This window comes from Cibotium barometz, chromosome 10 (genome assembly GCF_041138505.1).
Source record: "Cibotium barometz isolate CiBa-2024 chromosome 10, ASM4113850v1, whole genome shotgun sequence".
NCBI classification, from domain to species: Eukaryota; Viridiplantae; Streptophyta; class Polypodiopsida; order Cyatheales; family Cibotiaceae; genus Cibotium; species Cibotium barometz.
In genome coordinates, this window is record NC_141055.1 from 61053365 (window position 1) to 61075695 (window position 22331).

General features: G+C 45.1%; 1 protein-coding gene across 2 annotated transcripts in view; it reads left to right on the forward strand.

Moving 5' to 3' along the window:
* The window catches only part of LOC147635132 (diacylglycerol kinase 1-like), a 91639-nt gene that overhangs the window by 39736 nt on the left and 29572 nt on the right, over nucleotides 1–22331 (forward strand). The window contains exons 9-13 of one of the 2 annotated variants that reach the window (XM_086804426.1): nucleotides 13806–13888; nucleotides 14079–14146; nucleotides 14494–14571; nucleotides 14693–14780; nucleotides 15047–15163. In XM_086804426.1, coding sequence (XP_086660552.1) covers nucleotides 13806–13888; nucleotides 14079–14146; nucleotides 14494–14571; nucleotides 14693–14780; nucleotides 15047–15163 — 434 coding nt within the window. The remainder of the gene's footprint in view (nucleotides 1–13805; nucleotides 13889–14078; nucleotides 14147–14493; nucleotides 14572–14692; nucleotides 14781–15046; nucleotides 15164–22331) is intronic. The other variant, XM_086804427.1, reaches the window with a different exon arrangement.

The window sequence follows — 22331 nt, forward strand, 5'->3', positions numbered from 1 at the left end:
TATAGCAACTCACTGGCATAAAATCATACGTGCATGAGGCTACCAGATCTTGAGTATAGCTACCATAGCTAGATCCTGTGAACCTCAGTCCAAAACATAGGAGGATAGTCTCGAGGAATGTTACTTTTTCCTAGAATAGTACTGTTTATTGAAAGAAACAATAATCCCACTACGAAGTTGCTAAACTCTCCCAAGCAATTGACCATACACCCATTTCCACATTTGTATCTGTGCAGTAGAAACTCAAGCCCCATCCAACAGATAAAATTCCTCGATGATCAAGTTCTATCAAAGAACCATGACTCTCACAGAGGAAATAATAGCATCTCTTATCTCGAAATCTGAGACGAATGTGCTGTACCACCTGTACTGTCAGCTGTATCTGTTGTACTTGCATCTGCACTTGCTGAGACAGTTGCTATGCTTACAGTAGTACCTGTAGTACTTGCAACTGTATCTCCTGTTCTTGCTTTGGTACTTGTACCAGTTGTACCGGCTGGACACCCACTTGTACCTGCTGAATATCATCCTATATCTACAGTACCAGATGTATGTGCTGTAAACTAGAACCCTGTGTACCTGTTTGAGTACGTGCTATTGGAAACCGTGTACTAGTACCTGTTCTTGTATTTGTAACTGTTTGTGTACTCGTCCCAAGGAGGCTTGAGCCATGGTCTCTGCGAGGGAGGGAGCCAGGCTCTAGTACGAGAGTGCCTATTTGTGCGTGGTCTCGGAATGACAGTTTTGCATTCACTTCCCTCTAGGTGTATGAGATTGGTGGTCAGGCTACTTTGACTCATCCGACGAGTCCGGCAATGACAATCTACTCCAACACACTTTTGTTTGGGTAGCTTGTCTTCATATTTGCATTGCATTGGATTATCTGGTTGGTAAGCCTAGGCTCTAGTACAAGAGTGCTTGCTTGTGCGTGATCTTGGAACGACAACACTTTTGTTTGGGTAACTTGTCTTCATATTTGCATTGCATTGGATTATCTGGATGGTAAGCCCTTAAAACTTTGTGCAGATTAAATACTCCAATAATATATTTTAGTACGCGAGGCTTCAGTGACTTCCAAGCAAGCCTCCACCCCGCACGGGTTGGGAAAGGAAAGAGATGTACATGGCATATGCCATAGAGGGTGGCAAACGGGATGTAAATGTGTATGTGATGCATGACTCCCGTAGGGAAAGTGTTGGGTGTGTTAGCTACCATACTTTGCCTATTGAATTGGCTAGAGAAGAGCCCCGTCATGGGCTGAAAATACATGGGGAGGGGGGGGAATAACCACATAGGTGGTCTGTAATGCCAAGTGGGATTATCACCTCTATTGGTGAGAAAAGGGCGAGGCCGCCAGAGCCTCAAGAAAGCTTCCCACCGCTTCCGCATGCGGTCAGAGCCACCCTGCAACTTCCCCCACTGACCGCGGAGGGTATGGATGATGTCGAGCCAAATACTCTCGATGGACTTCGCAGGCAAAGTGTAGGTACCCTCGATGGCTTCGCTGCATCTAGCTTGCCATACGTGCCAGGTTGCAATGCTATTGCAAATCTTCCATCTCTGGCATGAGCCCAGTCTCCAGTGGTTAGTAGATGTTGCTGTGACTGCTACTGTCGAAATGCGGAGGTGAGAGACGTGGGTGGTCGTGAAGGGTGAGAGACCTGAAGGGCTATCCCCCCACCATCCTCCTCATAAGCCCTGACAACCTCAGCCTCTGTGGCCCAGGTGACAGCGCCCCGTGTAATGATCCGGGTTGAGGCCCTATCCATTGTGAAGATGCGGAGAATCCATAGCCAAACCTGTTGAGCCTTCGGGCAATCCCAAAAACAATGTCGCTGAGACTCTTGAGGTTGGCCACACCTCGGGCAAGCTGCTGGTCGACCTCCAATGGCCAACCACGTGCCAATCGCCAAGCTCCTGTGTGCCATCAAACCAAAGGAAGAGGGTGATATTTCGAGGCCGAAAATTGTCCGAGAGCCTCTTCCAAAAATTTGAGAGGAAACGCTGGGAGAGGCCCTGTGAATTGCCAGTGTATTGCTGCTACTGGGTTGCCATCAATCTCTGGCGTTTGAATCGTGCAACCTAGCCGTGCTATGTATGCAAAAAAGGGGGCATCCAAAGTCTCCTCTCGATCAATAGGATCACACCAAGTCCACTCTCTCGGGTCCCACTCTAGGCGTGTGAGAGGTCGGCTCCCCCATATCCATAGCTGCCATAATCTCTCCCTGGCCACCTTGGCCGGCAGGGGGTCTATGTGCCACTCACATGCCTGAAATCCAATCACCCTCACCCTCTATAAGGTGCAGCTACTGGAATAGGGGCTATTTTTAGCCCAATGGCTATTTTTCAAGGGTCTTTAAAATCATTTGGCTATTTTACGAAAATCATTTGTCAAAAGATTCGCCCAAATTTTTCCAAATTTTGGGGGTTTTGGAGAAATATTTGCCAAAAATACACTAGAAAATACCATTTGTGTTAAAAAATTAAAAGATTCGCCCCAAATTCTATACTTATAGGTTTATGGGGAAGATATATTCGCCAACCCATCTCCACTTAAACATTCTTTAAAGTGTCTTATTTTTTACCTTGACATTGGGGACCAATAGAAAAAGTGAGCAAACCACAGCCCTCATCCGCTTCATAGACACGGCTAACCATAGTGCGGGGGTTTGGGTCTAGGATAGGAGTTAGCCACTCCTGAGGAATAGCAGAGTCGATGTCGATGCCGAGCGTGTCTCTACCCCGGATCCTTGCTAGGCCTCTCTCCTGAACCCCCGGGGGTAACTACTTGTGTGCAAGCCAATCTCCAAGGGACCTTGCAGGTCCTATGCTCAATGCGCCTCATGATACATGACATATGGCCATTGGGTAAACGAATCAGGGTTCCAGATCAATGGTTGCCGAAGACTCTCCTTTGAGGCTACCAGAGCTAGCTGCCTAAGGGCCGGCTTGAGGTGATCCCAAGCTCGGAGTAAACTGGCTGCAAATTGTCCTCAAAAGTTGGGCTAAATCTACGGGCCCGCATCTTTGTGAAGATCCATCTGGGGACTGAAATCCCCTTCCAAGGCTCACCCTCAGGAAGGAGTCCTCTGACAATCAGCTTGCCTAGCAGGGCGCGGCTCTAAATAGCAGGGTCAATGATGCCTAGGTCCCCTCTACGTCGTGGCTTAATGATCACTTTCCATGCCACCTTGGCCTTGGTAGGCCTCCCGTCACTGCCGGCCCATAAGAAGTTCCGGATCAACCGCTATACCTGACCAATACATGCTTGGGAGAAGGCCGAACAATATAACACGCAACAAAGCCTTCTTTAAACGTGAGTTTATGCAGCCCACTTTACTTTAAGAGAGAAGAGCAGAGAGGGAGAAAATCAGAGTTGACACTAGATTGGGTCCCAATTACCCCCTGAAGGGCCTCCTTGCAAGCAAGAGTATTTTCTTGTATTTCTTTGGAGAACTTTGTACAATGATAATGAATGATGATTGAGGACTCCCCAAGGCAAGGACAAGGAAGATCGAATGCAAGCTGAACCAATAGCACTGTAGAAGACTTTGTGAAGCCACTTATGCAAATCCAGAACTGCTGAGGATATGCACATCTACTAGCTGAAGATGAGAGAATCTTCTATGTTGCCTTGGACTGAAGCACAGAGTGCTGGAGGCTGTTTGTATGCTCCAAGAACTCAAGGGATCTCAAGCACACGTTCTCTTGAACTGCTTTGCTGAATTCAGAATGAATGAAGTTATTTCTGCAATGGGCTATGGGCTACTTTTATATGCATCTTTGCTGCTCGTCGGTCCACATAAGCTGCTGGCGGCCAGGTTTATATGTCCTGCAACTCGCTGAAAATAGCATTTATGTTGCCGATCATGGGAATTTTCGTGGCCCAAAAGAAAAGCTCAATGGAGGAACCTGCTCACACCCCGCGAGGATAATAAAGCTTGTATAGTATGTATGAAACCTTAGGGAAAAAGGATATTGCATGGCTACCAACCTCAGGTGTACAGCTGTTGCCAGGTGCAGTGAAGTGAAGTGTGGGACTGTTGCATGTGCAGATGGCGGGAGTAGTTGACAAATGTATGCAATAGCTGCAAGGCGCAATATGGGAGACGAGGGAATTGGAGATTAGGGATAATTGAAAGAGAGAGACAGAGAGGGCGAAGAAGCCAGGAGAGACTTTGTGAAGAGAAGGCTCTGTGGTAGTTGGTTGGTTTGTGGGGATTTGAAAGCCGTTGCGACGATGGAGTTTTGTGAAGATATGCATGAGGTGTGTTGAGGAGGTTTGGACTTGTTCAGAGCAGAGAGTGCATAGAAGTGACAGAGGATCTTGTAGGATGGTTGGAACTTGGTGCCCTAGGATTCCTTGCTGCAGCTCTGCTAGAACTTGGACCAGTCCAAGGCCTTTCTCAATGATTCTTGTTGTGGTTGAAGATTCTTGTCTGCAGAGTCCTTGTAGCTGTTTCTTGTAAACTTTTGAAGATAAAGGCTTGTACCCCTCTTGTTTCTTGGTGTTCTTTTTCCCGACTTAATCCCCATGTCTCAGGGCTGTTGAGACGCAGTTGTGTTTTTTATCTATCTAATGAAAACAGAGGGTTTTGGATTGTTTTTGTTGTGAGTGAATACAAAGACCTTTGTTTTGATGTATTGTTGTGGTATGGTGTTGTTTTGATTGAATTGATGAGGTTGGACCACTGGAGGTATTGGTTGTTGTCTGGGATGCTTATTTTGAGTCAGTTCTGACTGTCAGAAATTGTTGAGAAGGTACCGGTTTCAGAATTACTGTAGACTTCAGAGACAGACGGCTCTGTGGCAGAACTTTGTAGGAGGAAGATCAAAGGATGGTCGACAGGACAACTAGGAAGGTCTAGAGAGTGTAGCTATAAGGTCTCGGCGGACGTTGGGGAATCATAGGCAACATTGGAGGATCAATTCTGGACTGGGGTAAGCCATCAGAATACGGAAGCAGGTAACAGTGAGAATCTGACTTGTCTGTGGCAGTTGAGAGAGTATACTGTCAGCCAATGGTCAGCTGAGGGCAGCTGCTTGGTTTTGAGAGGTTTTAAGACAAGGTTTTGAGACTAGTTGACTGTGAAGGACATTTTGGGACTCTGGAAAGTAGATTTCTGATAGGAAACAAAGAGAGGAGCAATTCTGCGTCGGCTGGAGATGAGTTTAGTCAGTTGGATGTCAGCTATGGTTAGGAGAGGCTGTTAGAAGGAAGATCAGAGGTATTGGAAGAAGGGGCTGACCTTAGAGAACAACCTGAGTAAGCAGTTGGATTGAGAAGGGAGGCTGGGAGGGTATTGAAGTATCCAATTGGGGCAGCTGAGGACCAGGGGATGTTAGTTGCAAAGATGGTTTCAGACAAGGAGAGTTCAGCTAAATCAAGGTCGGGCGTATGAGGACATCAAAGTGGCCTTGGTATAGGAGTATAAACAGGGTAAATCGCTTGATGTTCTGTGGCAGGAAATTCAGAAGCTAAGGCATAATCTGATGTATGTGTTTGATAGATTTGTGAAACATTTTGAGGACTTATGGGGCAGATGGGATGTTTCCTTGTGAACAGAGCATCCGCCGGCTTTATTCAAGAAAGATATGTTTATCCAGTCCTTACATACAGATCTGAAGGAGAAGGTGGAGCTGAAGAGACCTAGAAACTTTGACAAGGCCTTGAGCATAGCCAGAGAGGAGGAGTGGAAGTTACAAAGGTTCATTTTGAAGCAGAGGGTAGTTCAGATTGAAAAGGGGCCAGCTATGCCTGGGGAGAGGACAACAGAAGGGGAGACTGTTCCGATGGTCTCACTGATGCAGGGTATACCTACCAGGAGGATGAGTGGCTATAGCTTTCTAGTGCTATGTAGAAGTGAAGACATGCAAGACGTTAGGAGAGAAGAAGAGATGTCAACTCAGGAGTTTTAAGAGAGGTAGCCAAAGAAAGCACCAGGTGGAGTCTATGCTGTCCTCCTGCAGAGACAAGAGGTCAATAGGGAAGTTAAAGAGGATGGAGTGCCCGGACAGCAACCATCTACTAGCCCAGGTAGGGTTGTTGCGTTTGATCTGCTTGATGTCTGTCATGCTATGGATCCTTGTTGTAAGTGTTGTAATAGAAGATGCAAAGGCTATGGACCAGTATGTTTGTGAGGGTGAAGAGAATGCGGGTGGCATGTCTGCGGACCCAGAGTTGGAGATGGTACATGCCAGCAAAGTGGAGGAGGAATGCCGAGATGGTGAACCTACTATAGAGGGGCAGGAGGTCCCTAGTATGCTAGAGATTCTACAGGAGCCTGACATGCGGACTACTTCGTTTTAGGATGCCGGTGTGTAGCCTGCAGGTTCATTTGATGTTGTGGAAGAGAGTGAGGAAGAAGGTTTATCAGAGCCGCCTTTTTCTAATGAAACAGATGATGAAGATGTTGATATGGTTCAGCTGTCAGGTGCGCTTGAATATATGGATAGTGGTGTGGTTAAAGATGAGGATGCCCTGTGGGATGACACTTTGGAGGTGTTTTTGATTTGTTTGAAGAGTCTGTGGATCAAGGATATGCTGAGCAGTTGATGCCTATGAGGATGCTGGAGTGTGTGTTGATGATGAGGAAGTTTTAGATGCTGTGAGCAGACTATGGAACAAGGAAGCTATGGAAGTAGACAAGGAGTTGCAGCAGTTCGTTGATTTGGATTGTTTGAAAGATTGTGTTTCAGTTGCTGATGGAATTTGCTTTGATGATGTGAAGAACGATGATAATTTTCATGAGTAGTGTTCGCAAGATTTTCACAGTTTGGTTGATGGGAAGAGAGGGCCTGATGATGATTTTCATGCAGATTCAACTTTACAAGAAGAAAGGTGCTCTGAGGAGATCTGTGCCTTTATACGTAAGGATGAGAATGTTATTCTTGGAGATAGTTTTGGTGGTATACCCTTTTACAAGTTTTTGAGGATGGTCTGGTTGGGGAGGTTTTTAGTGATGATGAAGATGTATTGGGTATACATGTGTGTGAAGGTTTGATGAAGGTGCAGAGAAATGCAGAGAGTTCTGAGTTGGTTGATGCTTCTCTTCACGTATGCTGAAAAGTAAAGTGTCTGACACAGACAACATGATGGTGGATCTTGCCAGCTCATCCATATCTTCCCATTCTTCAGCAGTAAGGGAAGCGGGCATTACACCCCTTTCTTTGATGGGCTTGTGCTGCTTCTTCTGGAGCAACACATTATAGCACTGGGTTTGCCAAATGTCATAATTATGTGAGCCTTCAAGCTTCTTGATGTGAAGCAATGAAGAGCTCTCACCTGTGGTTGCCATAGCAACATGCCACCTTTGACACAGTCAATGCCTGACTCCTTGCAAGGTGTGCAAACACTGCACCAAAGCACACAAAGTGCTCACAGTTGTTCTCCCAAAGTTTATCTCCCACTGCGGAAGCACGAATGCGTACTGAATGTGATAAAATCACCAAAATCTGGTTGCTGCAGATTTATGACAGCACCTTAGATGTGCTCTGTTCCCCTTCCAAAATTCTGTACAACAGTACTAAGTGCTCACCAATGATGTACCAAATCTGTACCGGCAAGTACAGCAGCTGAAAATGAGCCTTTTCCTCACTCAAATCAATGTACAGCCATGCCAAAACTTGTACAAAGTTGTACCAAATCTGTACCAGCAAGTACAGCAGCAATAAATGCTCTCCTAGCTGTCCAAATGAGTGAAAATCAGACCTTGACAGTCCCCACCACTGCATACAACAGTCCCGGACAGAAATTGGGCAAAAGCCCCTTGACTGCAAGTGGATTACTGAGGGTTCAAGGCATAAAAGTCTTCCCTGCTGCTTTGCCAAGCTCAACAAGCACAAAATCTTGAAAAACCCCTTGATTCAAGATCAATTTTTGATCATGAATGGTACATTAATGCACATGAAGGCATCCAGAGTCTTCACAATGCTTCCCCCTGGCCACATATACATCCAATACATAAAAGCCCCTTGATTTACTGGCACATTGAGTGCTTGACAGGCATCAACACATTGCCCAAAGCATCAAATGCCAGTGCTTGCATGCAAATCAATCCAATTGGCACAAAAGCCCTTTGATTTGCACTCCAATTTCCTGCAATTTAGCCCCGAATGTGAGATTGCTCACATCATACAGCATGTATGAATGCCCAATGGTACAATTACATCAAAAGCCCCAAATGTTGACACCCAATTTCCTGCCAATTGACCCGGAATGTGACCAATGTCACCCAATGTTGCCAATTGTGCTCAAATCTGAGCCATTAGGACCTGTACCTGCTCAATTGATGATAATGGACATGCAAATCCCAAAATTGAAGCAAATACCTCTGAAAATTTTTGATTTCTGTTGCAGAAAAGGGGGGGGGGGCGTCGTATTTGCTGCTGCTGTGCAGGTACGGATGGTAGTTGAGGAGCTCTGCAGCGATCACGCCATGGCGGCCTCATACACCTGTAGGTCAGCTCCTGCGTTGGCACCTACTGCCTAGCCTGGTCCTTGCTTGGACTGCGAGCACCACAAGGAACACCTGCTGGCTGCCCTGTGCTTTGCTCACGCCAGTGTCTTGCACTGCTTTGTCCACGCCTGCTGGAGAGCATCTCGTCCGCCAACGAGCAGCCGGGCGATGATCTCCGAGTCCTGCTCGAAGCGGGCCTCCTCGAACTCCTTGCGCGTGCTGGCCCGCAGCACATCCCTCCACAGCACGCCCTGTTCGTTGGGCCACAAGAAGAAGCGGGTGGTGCGCAGTATCTCCCTATAGAGAGCGAGGGCCTCCCTGCGCGTGCTGGTGAGGCGCCGCTGCCCTTCCTCCTCGCTCACCGGCTTCTTGCTGCCGCCCGCTACCACGTGTTTATCCAGCAGCTCTTCCCGCTACCACGTGTTTATCCAGCAGCTCTTCCAGGTTGTCCGGCCCACTGTGCAGCGACAGGCAGTGGCAGTGGTCGTCGCCAATCCTCCTTCTCCTGCACAACCCAAACCTACGCTCCACAGAGCACAACAGTAAGACCTGTACACGCACACCTGTAAGCGCACACACACGCACACACGGACACAACCGCAGCTCTGATACTAGTTGAAGGGAGCTAAAGAAGCTCAGCTGAAACAGTTAGGGTTTCATGTGGGAGACACACACAGAGAAGAAGGGAGAGAGAGAGAGAGAGAGAGAGAGAGAGAGAGAGAGAGAGAGAGAGAGAGAGAGAGAGATGTGGGGATAAGTCAACTCACAAAGTATGAGTGTGTGACTCCCCTATCACACATGTATATTTGCTCTAGTACACGTAGTGCACTTAGTACATTAAAAGTACTAAGTGTACTATGTACTATAAAACTTCTGGGCTTGTACACACTATAAGGGTGGGCATAATGCCTTTACCCCAACAGAAGCCAAGAGAGACTTTGTTAAGAGAAGGTTCTGTGTGGTAGTTGGTTTGTTTGCGGGGATTTGAAAGCCGTTGCGAGACGATAGAGTTTTTTGAAGATACGCAGGAGTTGGCTCGAGGAGGTTTGGACTTGTTCAGAGCAAAGAGTACATAGAAGTGACAGAGGATCATGTAGGATGGTTGGTGCCCTAGGATTCCTTGTGCAGCTCTGTTGGAACTTGGACCAGTCCAAGGCCTTTCTCAATGATTCTTGCTGTGGTTGAAGATGAAGGTCTACAGTGTTCTATAGCTGTTTCTTGTAAACTTTTGAAGATAAAGGCTTGTACCCTTTTCCCTACTTAATCCCCATGTCTCAGGGTTGTTGAGACACAGTTGTGTTTCTTATCTATTTGATGAAAACATAGGGTTTTGGATTGTTTCTGTCATAGTTGTCACGGTACGAAAATACGATACCGTACGGGAATTTTTGGTACGATATGAAATTTTCGGATACCGTACGATAAAATATAGTTTTTATTTTTTACACTTACAACCTATGGAGCTTCAAGCTTGAATGTGAGGGAAGGTTGGGAGGGGAGGAGTCTACAGTGCTTGAGGAACTAGAACATGGATATGTGTCTCTCCCAGTTGGATCTCCCGATTGTCTCCAAAAAAGAACCTGGATGGGTAATGCAATACCAAAGGTCTCCTAGTGTAGCGTTTATGACTAAGGGACCGTCCTTGCACAAATACGAGCAGTACATCTAGGGTGATAGGTTTAGGGACTCCTCTCTAGATTAGAATGGCCATGTCCAAATCTTCTCCCTCGTACATAACTTGAGAATCTAACTGTCTAGCCTACCTATACCAGGGATCTCCAAGTGATGTAGCAAGATTCTCTCATCCTACCAATCAAGTGTACACTACCAGTCTACCTCGCCAGATTTTTTAGGTCTCTCAACAACCCCATATGGAATACGGAGTGGACACGAAAGTTGCAAAGTATTGCGAGCATTTGGGATCTTCGTTAAGCAGGGTTTCTATATATTTTTTAAGCATTTGGAATTTTTTTTTTCAAGGAAAATTTTTTTTTGGGGGAGAAAAAAAAACTCGCACCATACGATATCGCACGGTATTGTACAGTACACGAACCCATTCGTACCGGTACGAGAAACAACTATGGTTTCTGTTGTGAGTGGATACAGAGACCTTTGTTTTGATGTATTGTTGTGGTATGGTGTTGTTTTGATTGAATTGATGAGGTTGGACCACTGGAGGTATTGGTTGATGTCTGGGGTGCTTATTTTGAGTCAGTTTTGACTCTCAGAAATTGTTGAGAAGGTACTGGGTTGTTTTTGTGTCAGCGAGACATCAGAACAGTCAGTAGGTTGTGTAGGGATCTTGTTCTGACCTATTTGGATTGATAGGAGGTGGCTCTAAGGCACAACTGATAGTTCTAGGTCTCTCTGAGGACAGTTGTTAGAAGGCTTGTTGTATTACTGGGTATCTGTGGTGGCAGCAGTTTGACACTAGTGGTCGGTTGAGAGTTTCTGATTTGGGTTTTGGTTTTGTTTAAGTGTTTTGAGGCTCCTGTGGTGTTAGTTGACTCAAAGTTGGGAAAATCTGTGTCAGCCAAGTCAGTTTGGTTAGCTGGGTGAAAATAGTCCGTTTGGAGGCAGCTGTGGGCTTGTCGTAGTCAGCCGAGAGCCTGAAAGGTGATATTTTGTTAAGTGGAGAGACATTTGAGGGTTTGTAGCTATCCGAGGACATTTTGGGAAGTTTCAGAATTATTGTAGAATTAAGAGATAGACGGCTCTGTGGCAGAACTTTGCAGGAGGAAGATCAAAGGACGGTCAGAGGAGGGTTGGCAGGACAACTAGGAAGGTCTAGAGAGTGTAGCTACAAGGCTTGCGGACGATGGGGAATCATAGACGACATTGGAGGATCGATTCTAGACTAGGGTAATCCATCAAAATTCGAAAACAGGTAACAGTGAGAATTTGACTTGTCTGTGGCAGTTGAGAGAGCATACTGTGAGCCAGTGGTCAGCTGAGGGCAGTTGCTTGGTTTTGAGAGGTTTTAAGACAAGGTTTTGAGACTAGCTGACTGCGGAGGATATTTTGGGACTCTGGAAAGCGCGTTTCTGACAAGAAACAAAGAGAGGACTTCATAGGCAGAATCTGAGCAATTCTGTGTCAGCTAGAGATGAGTTTAGTCAGCTATTGTCAGGAGAGGCTGTTAAGAGGAAGATCAGAGGTATTGGAAGTAGGGGTTGACCTTAGAGAACAACCTGAGTAAGTAGTTGGATTGAGTAGGGAGGCTGGGAGGGTATTGAAGTATCCAATTGGGGCAGCTGAGCACCAGGGGATGTTAGCTGGGTGTTCTGGTGCCTTCTAGTGTTGTTTTTGCTGGGTTGTGGTGCTTGTAATACTTTCAATAGAGGCATTATCTCCCGAAGCCATCACCGACTTACATTTGATGCTGGACGACTTGTTATATGCTGGCTGACTTGGGACTACATTGGGTTTTGATGCCTTAACACCATGCCAAGGCAAAGCCCATGCAATGGGCTGACTTATGGGCTGGCCCTTGTGCACATGCCTAACCTCAAGTGACTTAAATGCTGCTGTTCTGCAAGTGGGTTAAGAGACTGACCTTGACACCTAAGGTTGGGAGACTGACCTACGTAGCTTGTGCCTGACATGTCCCGGACTGGGGCTCACAATGGGGCCACGGCATACGAGTCACGACAAATAATCCTAAAAAGGTATTAATACTGTATCATGTTACATATAATGCTGAGCTAGTGTGTCACATAGCACCATATTGCAAGGTGTGACATGTCCCGGACTGGGGCTCACAATGGGGCCACGGCATACGAGTCACGACAAATAATCCTAAAAAGGTATTAATATTGTATCATGTTACATATAATGCTAAGCTAGTGTGTCACATAGCATTATATTGCAAGGTGCATGCGACATTCCCTCCTGCTTAGTTTGACGGTAGGTTCATGGCTTCCAAGTAGTGTGACAATATCTGCAAGTACTCCTGGAAGAATTCTTCATCTAGCCATACGGCTTCATGAGTGTCTCGATCCTTGAACTTTGTATAGAACTGTCTTTGTCTACGACCGGAACCATGGTTCCATGTGTGAAGGAGAATTTGCTCTGGCTGAATGACTTCAGCTTCATCAGCCATCTCGGGCTGTTACTCGTCAAGAACCACTTGCAATGTTGGTCCAACATAGAGCTTCAACCAAGAAACATGGAAGACATTATGCATAGTCCAATTGTCTTGTAGCTTTAGCTTCATGGAGACATCACTGAGCTTTTGGATGATCGGTCGGGAAAGGGCTAGAGCTTTGAAACGAAAGCCTGGGACAATGCTTGCCGACTTGCTTCAATCTCTGCTTCATGATCCGGAGTTACACCCAATCCCCTTCTTGGCTTGCCTAGTATCTGCTTCTTGCGCTTTGGCGAGGCGCTCCTTTACTGACTCAATGATTTCTGAAAATATTTATGTGGTTTCGTTGGCCTCCAAGGAAGGTGATACCATCCTTGTAAAGAAGTGTAGCCAAATCGTCATATTCATCTACTTTCCCTTGTGTTGGACTTCCCAAAGTGTTTCTCTGTAGGTGAAGTGCTAGCCAGGAGTGGTCATAGGGCTGTGATTTGACGTCTTCATTCTCAGCCACATCTTGTACTTAATTTCAGTTGCATTACTTCTTTCTTGTACATAATTCATAGCAATAGTTTAGGACTCTCGTGTGTGCTGTATGTGTGATTCCGTGGCACTCTTCTTTCTGTCTTTAGAAAACCCTAGCGCATAGGCACAAGTGTTCTACATTATGGCACCCTTGTATCCTCTATACATTAACTTGCATCTCAGCGGTTTGTCTTTAGTTTTCAAAATTTCCTGCACAGAAACACCGGTAAGCCATTTGTTGTAAACAGCTTTAACAGCAATTGAGTATTTTTCAAATCTCCCTGTGTGCAATTCGTGATTTAGTTTTGCATGTGAGTTTTTGTGTCAGTGAGTGTCATTTTGTGTACACTACAGGTTGTAATTCCTTAAAAGTATGCTGAGGCAATATCAAATATCTAGAAATTTTGGAATATTTGTAAGATAATGATGCATCTTGCCTTAAAAAGGGATTTGAAATTTGGTCAGTGAATAAAAAGCAAGAATTTGAGTCCATTACTGTTATGGGCCACAAGGCTTGGAGTTTTATTGCAAAGAGACAGTAGCTTGCAGCACAGCTTTTTACAACATAGAAACACTTTTTAAACATAGCATAGCCTGGTAAAACTGCATAAGGTTGTAAACTTTTTAAACACTTCTAATGACAGACACAGGATTTTATAGTCATTATTTTATAACATAGCATAGCTCTTCAAAAGTGTATTAAGGTTTTGTACCTAACATGGATCTGATGCTTACAGGAATGGATGCACAGGTTGCATATGAATTTCATCGGAAACGGCAAGAACACCCAGAGATGTTCAAGAACCAGCTTGTGAATCAGGTTGAAGAATCCTCTCTAGTTGATTAATTGCACCTACAAGAAAAAAGGGCCTTGCAAGTTTGAGAAGGGCACACATTGGATGGTCACAGTAATCTGCTTGTAGCTGTAGTTGTTTTCCTCATCGTAGCTCATAAGATCATGTCATTTTTTGAAAATTCAATGTTTAGCACTACAAGATGAATGGATGCAGGGAGCATATGCAATGATTGGTGTCACCCAGGGCTGGTTTTTGGCAAATTGTACTCATCCCTCATCAAGGCAAGATACATGCCCATTAACAAGTTTATATGAAGAATACATGGCTTAGTTTAGACGGAAGTGTGAATGGGAAATGATTCCATATTATTTGTATTCCTGGGTTGATGCCTTGGGTCATTACTGAAAAAATGTATGATATCACTTGAGTTCACAGGAGATGATTTTTCTTACTTGGGTCTACTGTAGTCTTTACATTTACAAGAGGTGTATTGTTTATTGGCTTCCAATGTATCTGGCATTTATGTTATAGATATTCACATGCAAGTCAAATGGAGGTCTTCTGAGACTGAGGCGCCCAAAGGGGTTAGTGTACTTTAAGGCAGTAAAATCTAGTCTTTTCTAAACAGGAACATCAACCAGCTGGGAACTATCTATATACAAGACAATAATGAATGCAAATGGAAAAAATTAAGGATCTCCAAAAGGTATGCTGCTTCTCTTCTGATTCGTGAAACTCGTCTATAGTTTGAGAGCAGGCTAGCTTGTCTTACCAAATGTGATAATGCCAACTTCTGTGATGTGAGCACGTTACCCTGTTGGAAACAGGATAAGGTCCATTGTGATGCTGAATCTCCCTAGTTTCTCTGGTGGACTTAATCCGTGGGGAACTCCTAGTGATAGCAAGTCTAAAGAGGTTTGTTGCCTTCATCCATGTACACAGGTTTATTCAGGAAAAAGCTGGATTTTAATATGAGATCCCCAGTATATGCAATCATAAAGAACATAAGAAAAAGGGGTGTCTGGTGGGGAGAAGACGTGTTTTTTTTTTTTTGGGGGGGGGGGGGGGGGGACAGGCTGGCAGGCAAAAAAGGGGCAAACTTAGAGCAGTATTCTGTTTTTTTTTAATATAGTTGTTGTTGCTTGCTATTGTTAATGTGTGCCCCCCTTTTTGTAATATAGAGGAAGCTGACTCCTGCCTTTGTAAATGATGGGCTTATTGAACTCGTTGGGTTTCGGGACGGATGGCATGGCCTTGCACTGCTTACTCCTAATGGTCATGGTGCACGGCTTGCTCAGGTAAGCATGATTCTACTTTGTGGTCTCTTAGCAACCTTTCTTTCCATTGTCTTGAAGAACTACGTATTTCCAATCTTTTGCAACAGATTTACTGTCTTTGTGCATTAGATTTGAATACAAAGATTGTAAACCTATATGGATGATCCCAATGATAAAGTCATCATGCCATTGGGTCATGATCTGTGTATTGGCCTCTCATGCCATAAGGATGTCCTTTTAGGACAAAAGCAGTGCTAGCTATGCACTTGGATCTTCCTAGGCTACTCAGCTATTGTTTCAGCATTTTTGCACATGATAGCCCAAGGCTGTGGCTGAGAGTAGCAACCTTCTGGCACACTTGGTATTAATGTGTTGAGTGGTGGTATGGCTATTACACAATAGCTGGTTTTATGACAAAGGGCAGTGCTTTGATTTGAAAGTCTGAAGAGAGTACTTAGAAACCACATTATTCAAAGTACCGCTTTCTTAGCAGACTTGGAACATGTTACTGAGGGCAAGTTGGAGCACCCTAGTCAAGGTACAAATCATATGAGAGTACCTGGAGGATTATAAATGCTTCATCATGTTGTCCATATACCACTTCGACTGCTGACATGCGTTGCACAGGTGGAATGTCCTTGGAGATGAATATGCTTCACCACACTTTCTTTAAGGACATCTTAAGTTGGAAACTACATTGACCTTCAAGGTCATTTGGTGCGATCGTTGCACCTGATTGTCTCTCTAGAGCATCAAGCGTCCTAGCCTTTTCACGAGATCACGTGCTTATGCACCATTTTAGTGCTTCCTTAGCAGCTCGCAAACCATCAATATTTGGATGAATCAAGACATGCAAGGTACACTACCCAAAGTGTAAACATCTCCTAAACAAGGTTTCCTTTTGTGCAGGCACACAAAAGAGAGAAAAAAAGACAGATTAAAAAAAAAACATCTACGAGAGACCTAAGGAACTATGAGACCTCCCAAGACCAAGAAGAAAGAAATTAAAAAAGTTCTATTAACGTCTACGGAAGGCACCAAGGGTCGACGAGACCATAAGTAATAAAATGGTACCATGGATATACTGAGCCATGGAAGAACGAAAGGAAACACCAATGTGTTTCCAAATAGCAATTGATTATCCTATGATCCCTTCTCAGCCAGTACCAATCTCGGGGCAGAAAGAGGGTCAAGCTTATGTGATGGGAGCATGAGAGAACCTTGCGGATTTGTCTTTGTGTGGTGGAGGGTCTTGATGTTCTGGGTCGGGCTTCCTTGCTAAGAACTCCTCTAGGGCATTGAGTGTTAGAATTTGTGCATCTCAGTGTTTTGGGGATCTACCATTTATTTGATATTTTATCTATTTTCTCCTATTTATTTTGTCCAGGGCTAGTCAGCCAGAGGCAGTCGGCCAGGTCCCTACTGCACTATATAAGGAGTTCCCAATTATGCATTCATTTATCCACTTCCCTTGCACATAGTTCAACACTCAGTTGCTAGCCATTGCCATTGTAAAGCTTTACTGTGTTGAGATATCGAGCTCATCTAGTGAGGCGGTGGACACTGATGACCCGCCTGGGGGATAGGTCCCACACTTACACCACTGGCATGGTTGGTGAGATCATGGGTGATATGTGGCCAGTGGGATGACAGGGTGTGTGACAGCCATTCTAGAGACTGGCATAGTTATAGCGTCAGCTCATTTAGTTGGGTTCACACTACAGAGAACCCTAGTATGTATTTGGTTGAGTACCTTTTTATATAGTGTGTACTCTTATCTTTGTATATGGTGTATTGAGTGTTGTGTGAAGGAGAAGAAGATTTTCAGCCTCTCACCTTGTGTGTTCTCTTTTAGGGTTTTGTGAGTGTGTGTGTGCTTACAAGAGCTCAAGTTCTCTTCTCCCCTGCATCTTTTCATGGTATCAGAGCCTGGTTCATGCTAAGGGCTGAGCTGCAAGCAAGAGAAGCACAGGAAGCGGTACGAGGGTAAGAGCTTCATCTACTCTTCCCTATTTGTGTTGGCGACTACACCCTTGTCGGGAGCTCTACGGGAGGCATCGACAAACGATCTCTGATTGAGGAGCTTTCTTCGCGGGAGTAAAGCTATAGGGCAACTATATTGTTCTATCGGACCGTCCTATCGAACGGATTTTTTCGGGCGCGTTAGGACCTCCGTTTTTCGGAAAGCAGGCGATTTCGAGCACTGCTTGTAAGTCATCGATTCTATGCAGAACTCTGTTTTAAGAACTGCAGGAAGACAGATTGGTTGTGCAGACATTGTGTGTGCTACAAGGAGATCAACAGTTGCCATTGGGTATGTATCCACATTGAGGTCACTGGTTGTGATATTTGAGTGTAGTACAGTACTGTTGCAGAAAATACAGTAGTTTGTGCAGGACAAACCAGAGTAGTTTGTGCAGGATAAACCAGAGTATTGTTTCTGGTAAATTTGTGTGTCTGGCAAGATGTCAAATGATGGCATAAACCAGATTGTTGCTGAGAAGCTTGACAAGAACAACTTCCATGCTTGGAGGTTCAGGTTGATAAATTTTCTGATGGGAAAGGGTTACTGGGACTACATAGAAGGTCAGAAAAGTTATGTATTGGCTCTCTATCAATATATACAGGACACCATGATTGGGCACATACAGGATGCCAAGTCCTCCAAGGAGGCGTGGGACACCTTGGTAAAACTCTATGAAACGAATACCAAGGCATGAAAGATACAATTGAAGAATGAACTTCATATTGTGGAGAAAAAGAGTATGTCTGTGAATGACTATGCATTGAAGATCAAGGGTATTGTGGAATCTCTTGCATCTATTGGCGTTTCAGTAGATGATGATGATAAGGTGGAAGTCTGTCTACGTGGTCTCGGGCCACAATACAAAGCGTTCAAGACGTCTATTCAGACTCGAGAAAACATTCCGAATTTCACAGATTTGGTGTCTATGTTGATTGTAGAAGAGAAGAGCTTGGGTGAAGACCAACAGTCTTCACAAAACAAAAACAGTTCAGAGTAACAGGCCTTCTACATAAGTTCAGGAAGAGGACGAGGTAGAGAATGGTATTCAGAGACAGTTTACATGCAGATACACTCCGCAGCAAAACGGAGTTGGTGAGCGGAAAAACAGGCACATTGCTGAGATTGCGCGAGCGTTGATGGAAGAGAAGAACATGCCGCGTAGCTATTGAGCTGAGGCTGTTTTTACAGCAGTTAACATCATGAACAGGACTCCAACTGCAGCCATACATGATGTAACTCCAGAGGAGAGGTTTACTGGTAGAAAACCTGATTTGTCTCACTCGCCAACTTGTTTCCTCGAAACAAGATGCCACCACGAACAGCAAGGAACTTTGCTTGGCCACGAATTCCTACACCAGTGTGCAATGAACTCCAAGAATAGATGATGAGCTGCTGGACACACCATGCCCATAATCCCTAACAATGGACGGAACACATCACGTCCTGAAAAGCCTCGAGCAATGAACTTGGAACAGATCCAGTTCATAATCTTTGTTGTACCAAAGATAACCATGTCCTGCAAGATGTCCAATGCTTGGAACTCCGAATCACGGTCCCCATGCACCAGTAGGTGGAGCTGTAATCAGCCCCCTCTCCCGCCCACAAGCCTCTTCTGGCTGGAAGCACATGGGGGAAAACCACGTGTACTAGAGAAGCACACCATCTAGGGTCTCCTGAGCCGGAAGTGCCTTGGGAGCCCTCCTTCTTGGACAAACAATCGTTGGACAGATGGCTTTTTTTTCCACAAGTAAAGCAACGACTCCGACCTTTCTTCTGAACTGAGGAAAGTGCCTGGTCAGAACTGTTGACTTACACCTTCAATTTACCCTGTGAGATGAGAACGGACTCCTCCTCCAAAAGTAGGGAGCTAAGATCATCAAAATCCAACTGAGTGGATGTGACCTGGCACCGCAAAGATCGAGAAATCACATCATAGTCCAGAGGAAGCTTGGTGAGGATAAGAGCAGCTAGCTGAGAAGAGGACAAAGCAGCACCCATAGCCAGTAAAACTGGTCATGGATAACCTTGGCCTTCATGAGAAAAGACTGCATCATGGAATTGTTTTCAAGAAATAACCAGCCGTAGAGCTGCCCCTGCAAGGTAACTGCCCTCATCGATGAATCTCGTGCAAAGAGATCCTCCAATTTTGACCATACCTGATGAGCACTAGTGAGAATTTGCACTGCCGGTGAGACCTCCTCGGTGATAGTCCGCACAAGCACAGAATGCACCTTCGAGTCCTGTTTCTCCCAGTCTTGTAATTCCACATCAAATTCATCCTCTTGATCTTGAGTCCACCACCTAGAGTTTTGAGGACGCCCAGGCTTCCTTTCCGTGCCCTGAACAATGGCCCACAAACCCTTGTGGATGAACCAAATCTGCATCTGAAGCTTCCAATGAGCATAGTTGGGTCCTTTCAACTTGTCATCCTTGTTCGTAAGGGGGGGAGCCATATCCACAATAACAAAAGAACAAAACTCAGCTCTCAAACACTTCTCTCGTACAGGGGGAGAGCCATACTGTCTCTGCAGTAATCCAATACCATGTGGTGACCTAATCACCTCAATGCCCAAGAAATATTTGAGCTCCCCCAGATCCTTCATCTCAAACTTCTGTCTAGGCAAGATCTTTACATCAAAGATCTCTGCATCATGGTTCCCCGTAATGATCAAGTCATCTACATAGATGACAACAAGCACAAACCCTCTATCATTGTGTCTCACATACAGCGAGAAATCTGCATTGGCTACATGAAAGCCAATAGTGACAAAATATTCAGAAATCTTGTCAGACCATGCTCTTGGTGCTTGTTTTAAGCCATACAAGGCTTTCTTCAACCTGCAAACATGCTCGGGGTGACTCACATCCTCATAACCAGGTGGCTGCAACATAAACACCTCTTCCTGCAAATCCCCATGCAAGAATGCATTCTTTACATCCATCTGATGTAAAGACCATTGCTTTGACGCAGCCACTGCTATCACAACTCTCACTGTTGCCATCTTGGAAACTGGGTTGAAAGTTTCCTCATAATCAATGCCATATGTCTGCGCATATCCTTTGGCTACCAATCTAGCCTTGTACCTGCTTATGCTTCCATCAATGTTATGTTTTACTTTGTACACCCACTTGTATCCAATGGCTTTCTTGCCTTCAGGCAATTACACTAAATCCCAAGTCTCATTTCCATATAGTGCATCCATCTCCTCATCCATAGCTTTCTCCCAACACACATTTCCAACAACCTCATCAATGCATGTGGGCTCTACAACCTGTACAACTTTTGCCATGTATGCATAGTGATGTGCCACATAACCATCATAGATAAATCTCTGCACAAGATTCTTCACTCTCCCAGATCTTCGAAGCTTTGCATTCATGGCTTCCATAGCCTTCTTTACACCAGGTGTTCTCATAGCTGGTATCCCAAGATCCTCATCAAGGCTCATCTCAGAGCCACTAGAGTCTCCATCAACATGAGAATTTCCTGCGAAAATGTCAGGCATACTAAGGGGTTCAACCACTTTCTCTTTGCCTTTATGTGATGTACTAATCACATTTGCAGGACTGGTATTATGACGCTGCTTGTCACTCCATGGTCTATCAACTGAACCACTAGATGAGGACTCTCCTTGTCCACTCAAAGACTGTGATTGCTGACTTCCATTCTGTGCAACCACATTTCCACTCACATCAGCCCCAACAGCTTCTTTTTCAGCAGCATACCAGCTGCTCATCTCATCAAAAACAACATCCCTGCTTACCCTCAACTCACGTGTAGCAGGGTTATAACACCTGTATCCCTTTTGCTCAAGGGAATACCCAATAAACACATTTTTCAGCTTTTGGATCCAACTTAGTTCTCAGCTCATCTGGCACATGCACATATGCAATGCATCCAAAGACTTTTAGATTTTTATCTGGGATGCTTATTTGGCTAGGAGGCTTTCTTATTAGTGTACAGGTTTGCATGGTCATGATCCTTTAGAGGATCTTTTGTGGGGGTTTTTTTTTGGGGCCATAGGTTCTGTGTGAGCCATGTGGCTGATGTACATTTTTACATATAATATAAAACACCATTTCACGAAAAAAGAAGAAGAAGAGAGAAATGAAAATGAAATGTTATATTAACGTCTTCAAAAGGCCAAAGTGACCTATGAGACCAAAGTTACAACCATGTGACACATCTGATACATTGTCTGGAAAAGAAAAGAAAGATTTGAAGGTAAGTATCTAGCCCTACAATACATCAGTAGGGAGCATCCGGAAGCAGCAACTAGGAAGAGTGGGAAGCTAATGCTACTAGTCAAAATGGGGTACATGAGTACATGGATACATGAATACATGAATATGGGGGAGTACAAAAGTGACAGTGAGTACAACAGTATATGGCTGGAGTGGTAATCATCCTAGGAGCTCTAGCATGGGTCTTTGCCGGATGGCCTGGATATCTGCCATAGTGAGATGCCTGGTCGGATGAGCCCGATGCCTTGCAATGATGCTCTGAATCCTCCGGTGTAGGCACCGTCTCCGATGTGATGATCCGCGAACCCTCGGGCGTCTGGATCTCCCAAAATGGATAGCTCTAACAACTAGAGTCCCACGGGGTGCCTGTTGCTGGGCTGTCGGCTGTGTGTCCTCCCGGGTAGTCCCTCCCCCCTGTCTGGAGTGTAGGATGTGGTCTCGGTGTCTGCCCAGCTCGAGGAGAGAAAACCCAAGGCAACGCTAGTTTGAGTAGTCCGTCACTCTGGACAATGGCCCAAATCCATCTTGGAAGAGGCAATGAAAGCGCCCCTGGATCTCGTAGTACACTGGGCACCGACATATGTAGTGCTCCTCAGTCTCTGGCTCCAGTTGACAGAGCTGGCAAATCCGATCACCAGGGGCAAGGGAGACGGCTCCATATCGACTGGTCTCTATCCTCAGCTAATGTGAAGATGTGCAGATCTGGCCAATAGCACATCTGACTCCATGAGAGAGGTGAATGTCCATGTAACTCGGGCGGACAACAAAACCATCAGGGGATAAGTGGAGAAGATGCTCTCGGTAGAAAGCCATCTTCGTCCCTAGTGGCTCGGCTGGTGTGATCCATGTGTGTGCTATGTGTAGCTGAATGATATCCATCGTGATGATCTTGTTGAGCTCACTCTGGCTTAACTCTAG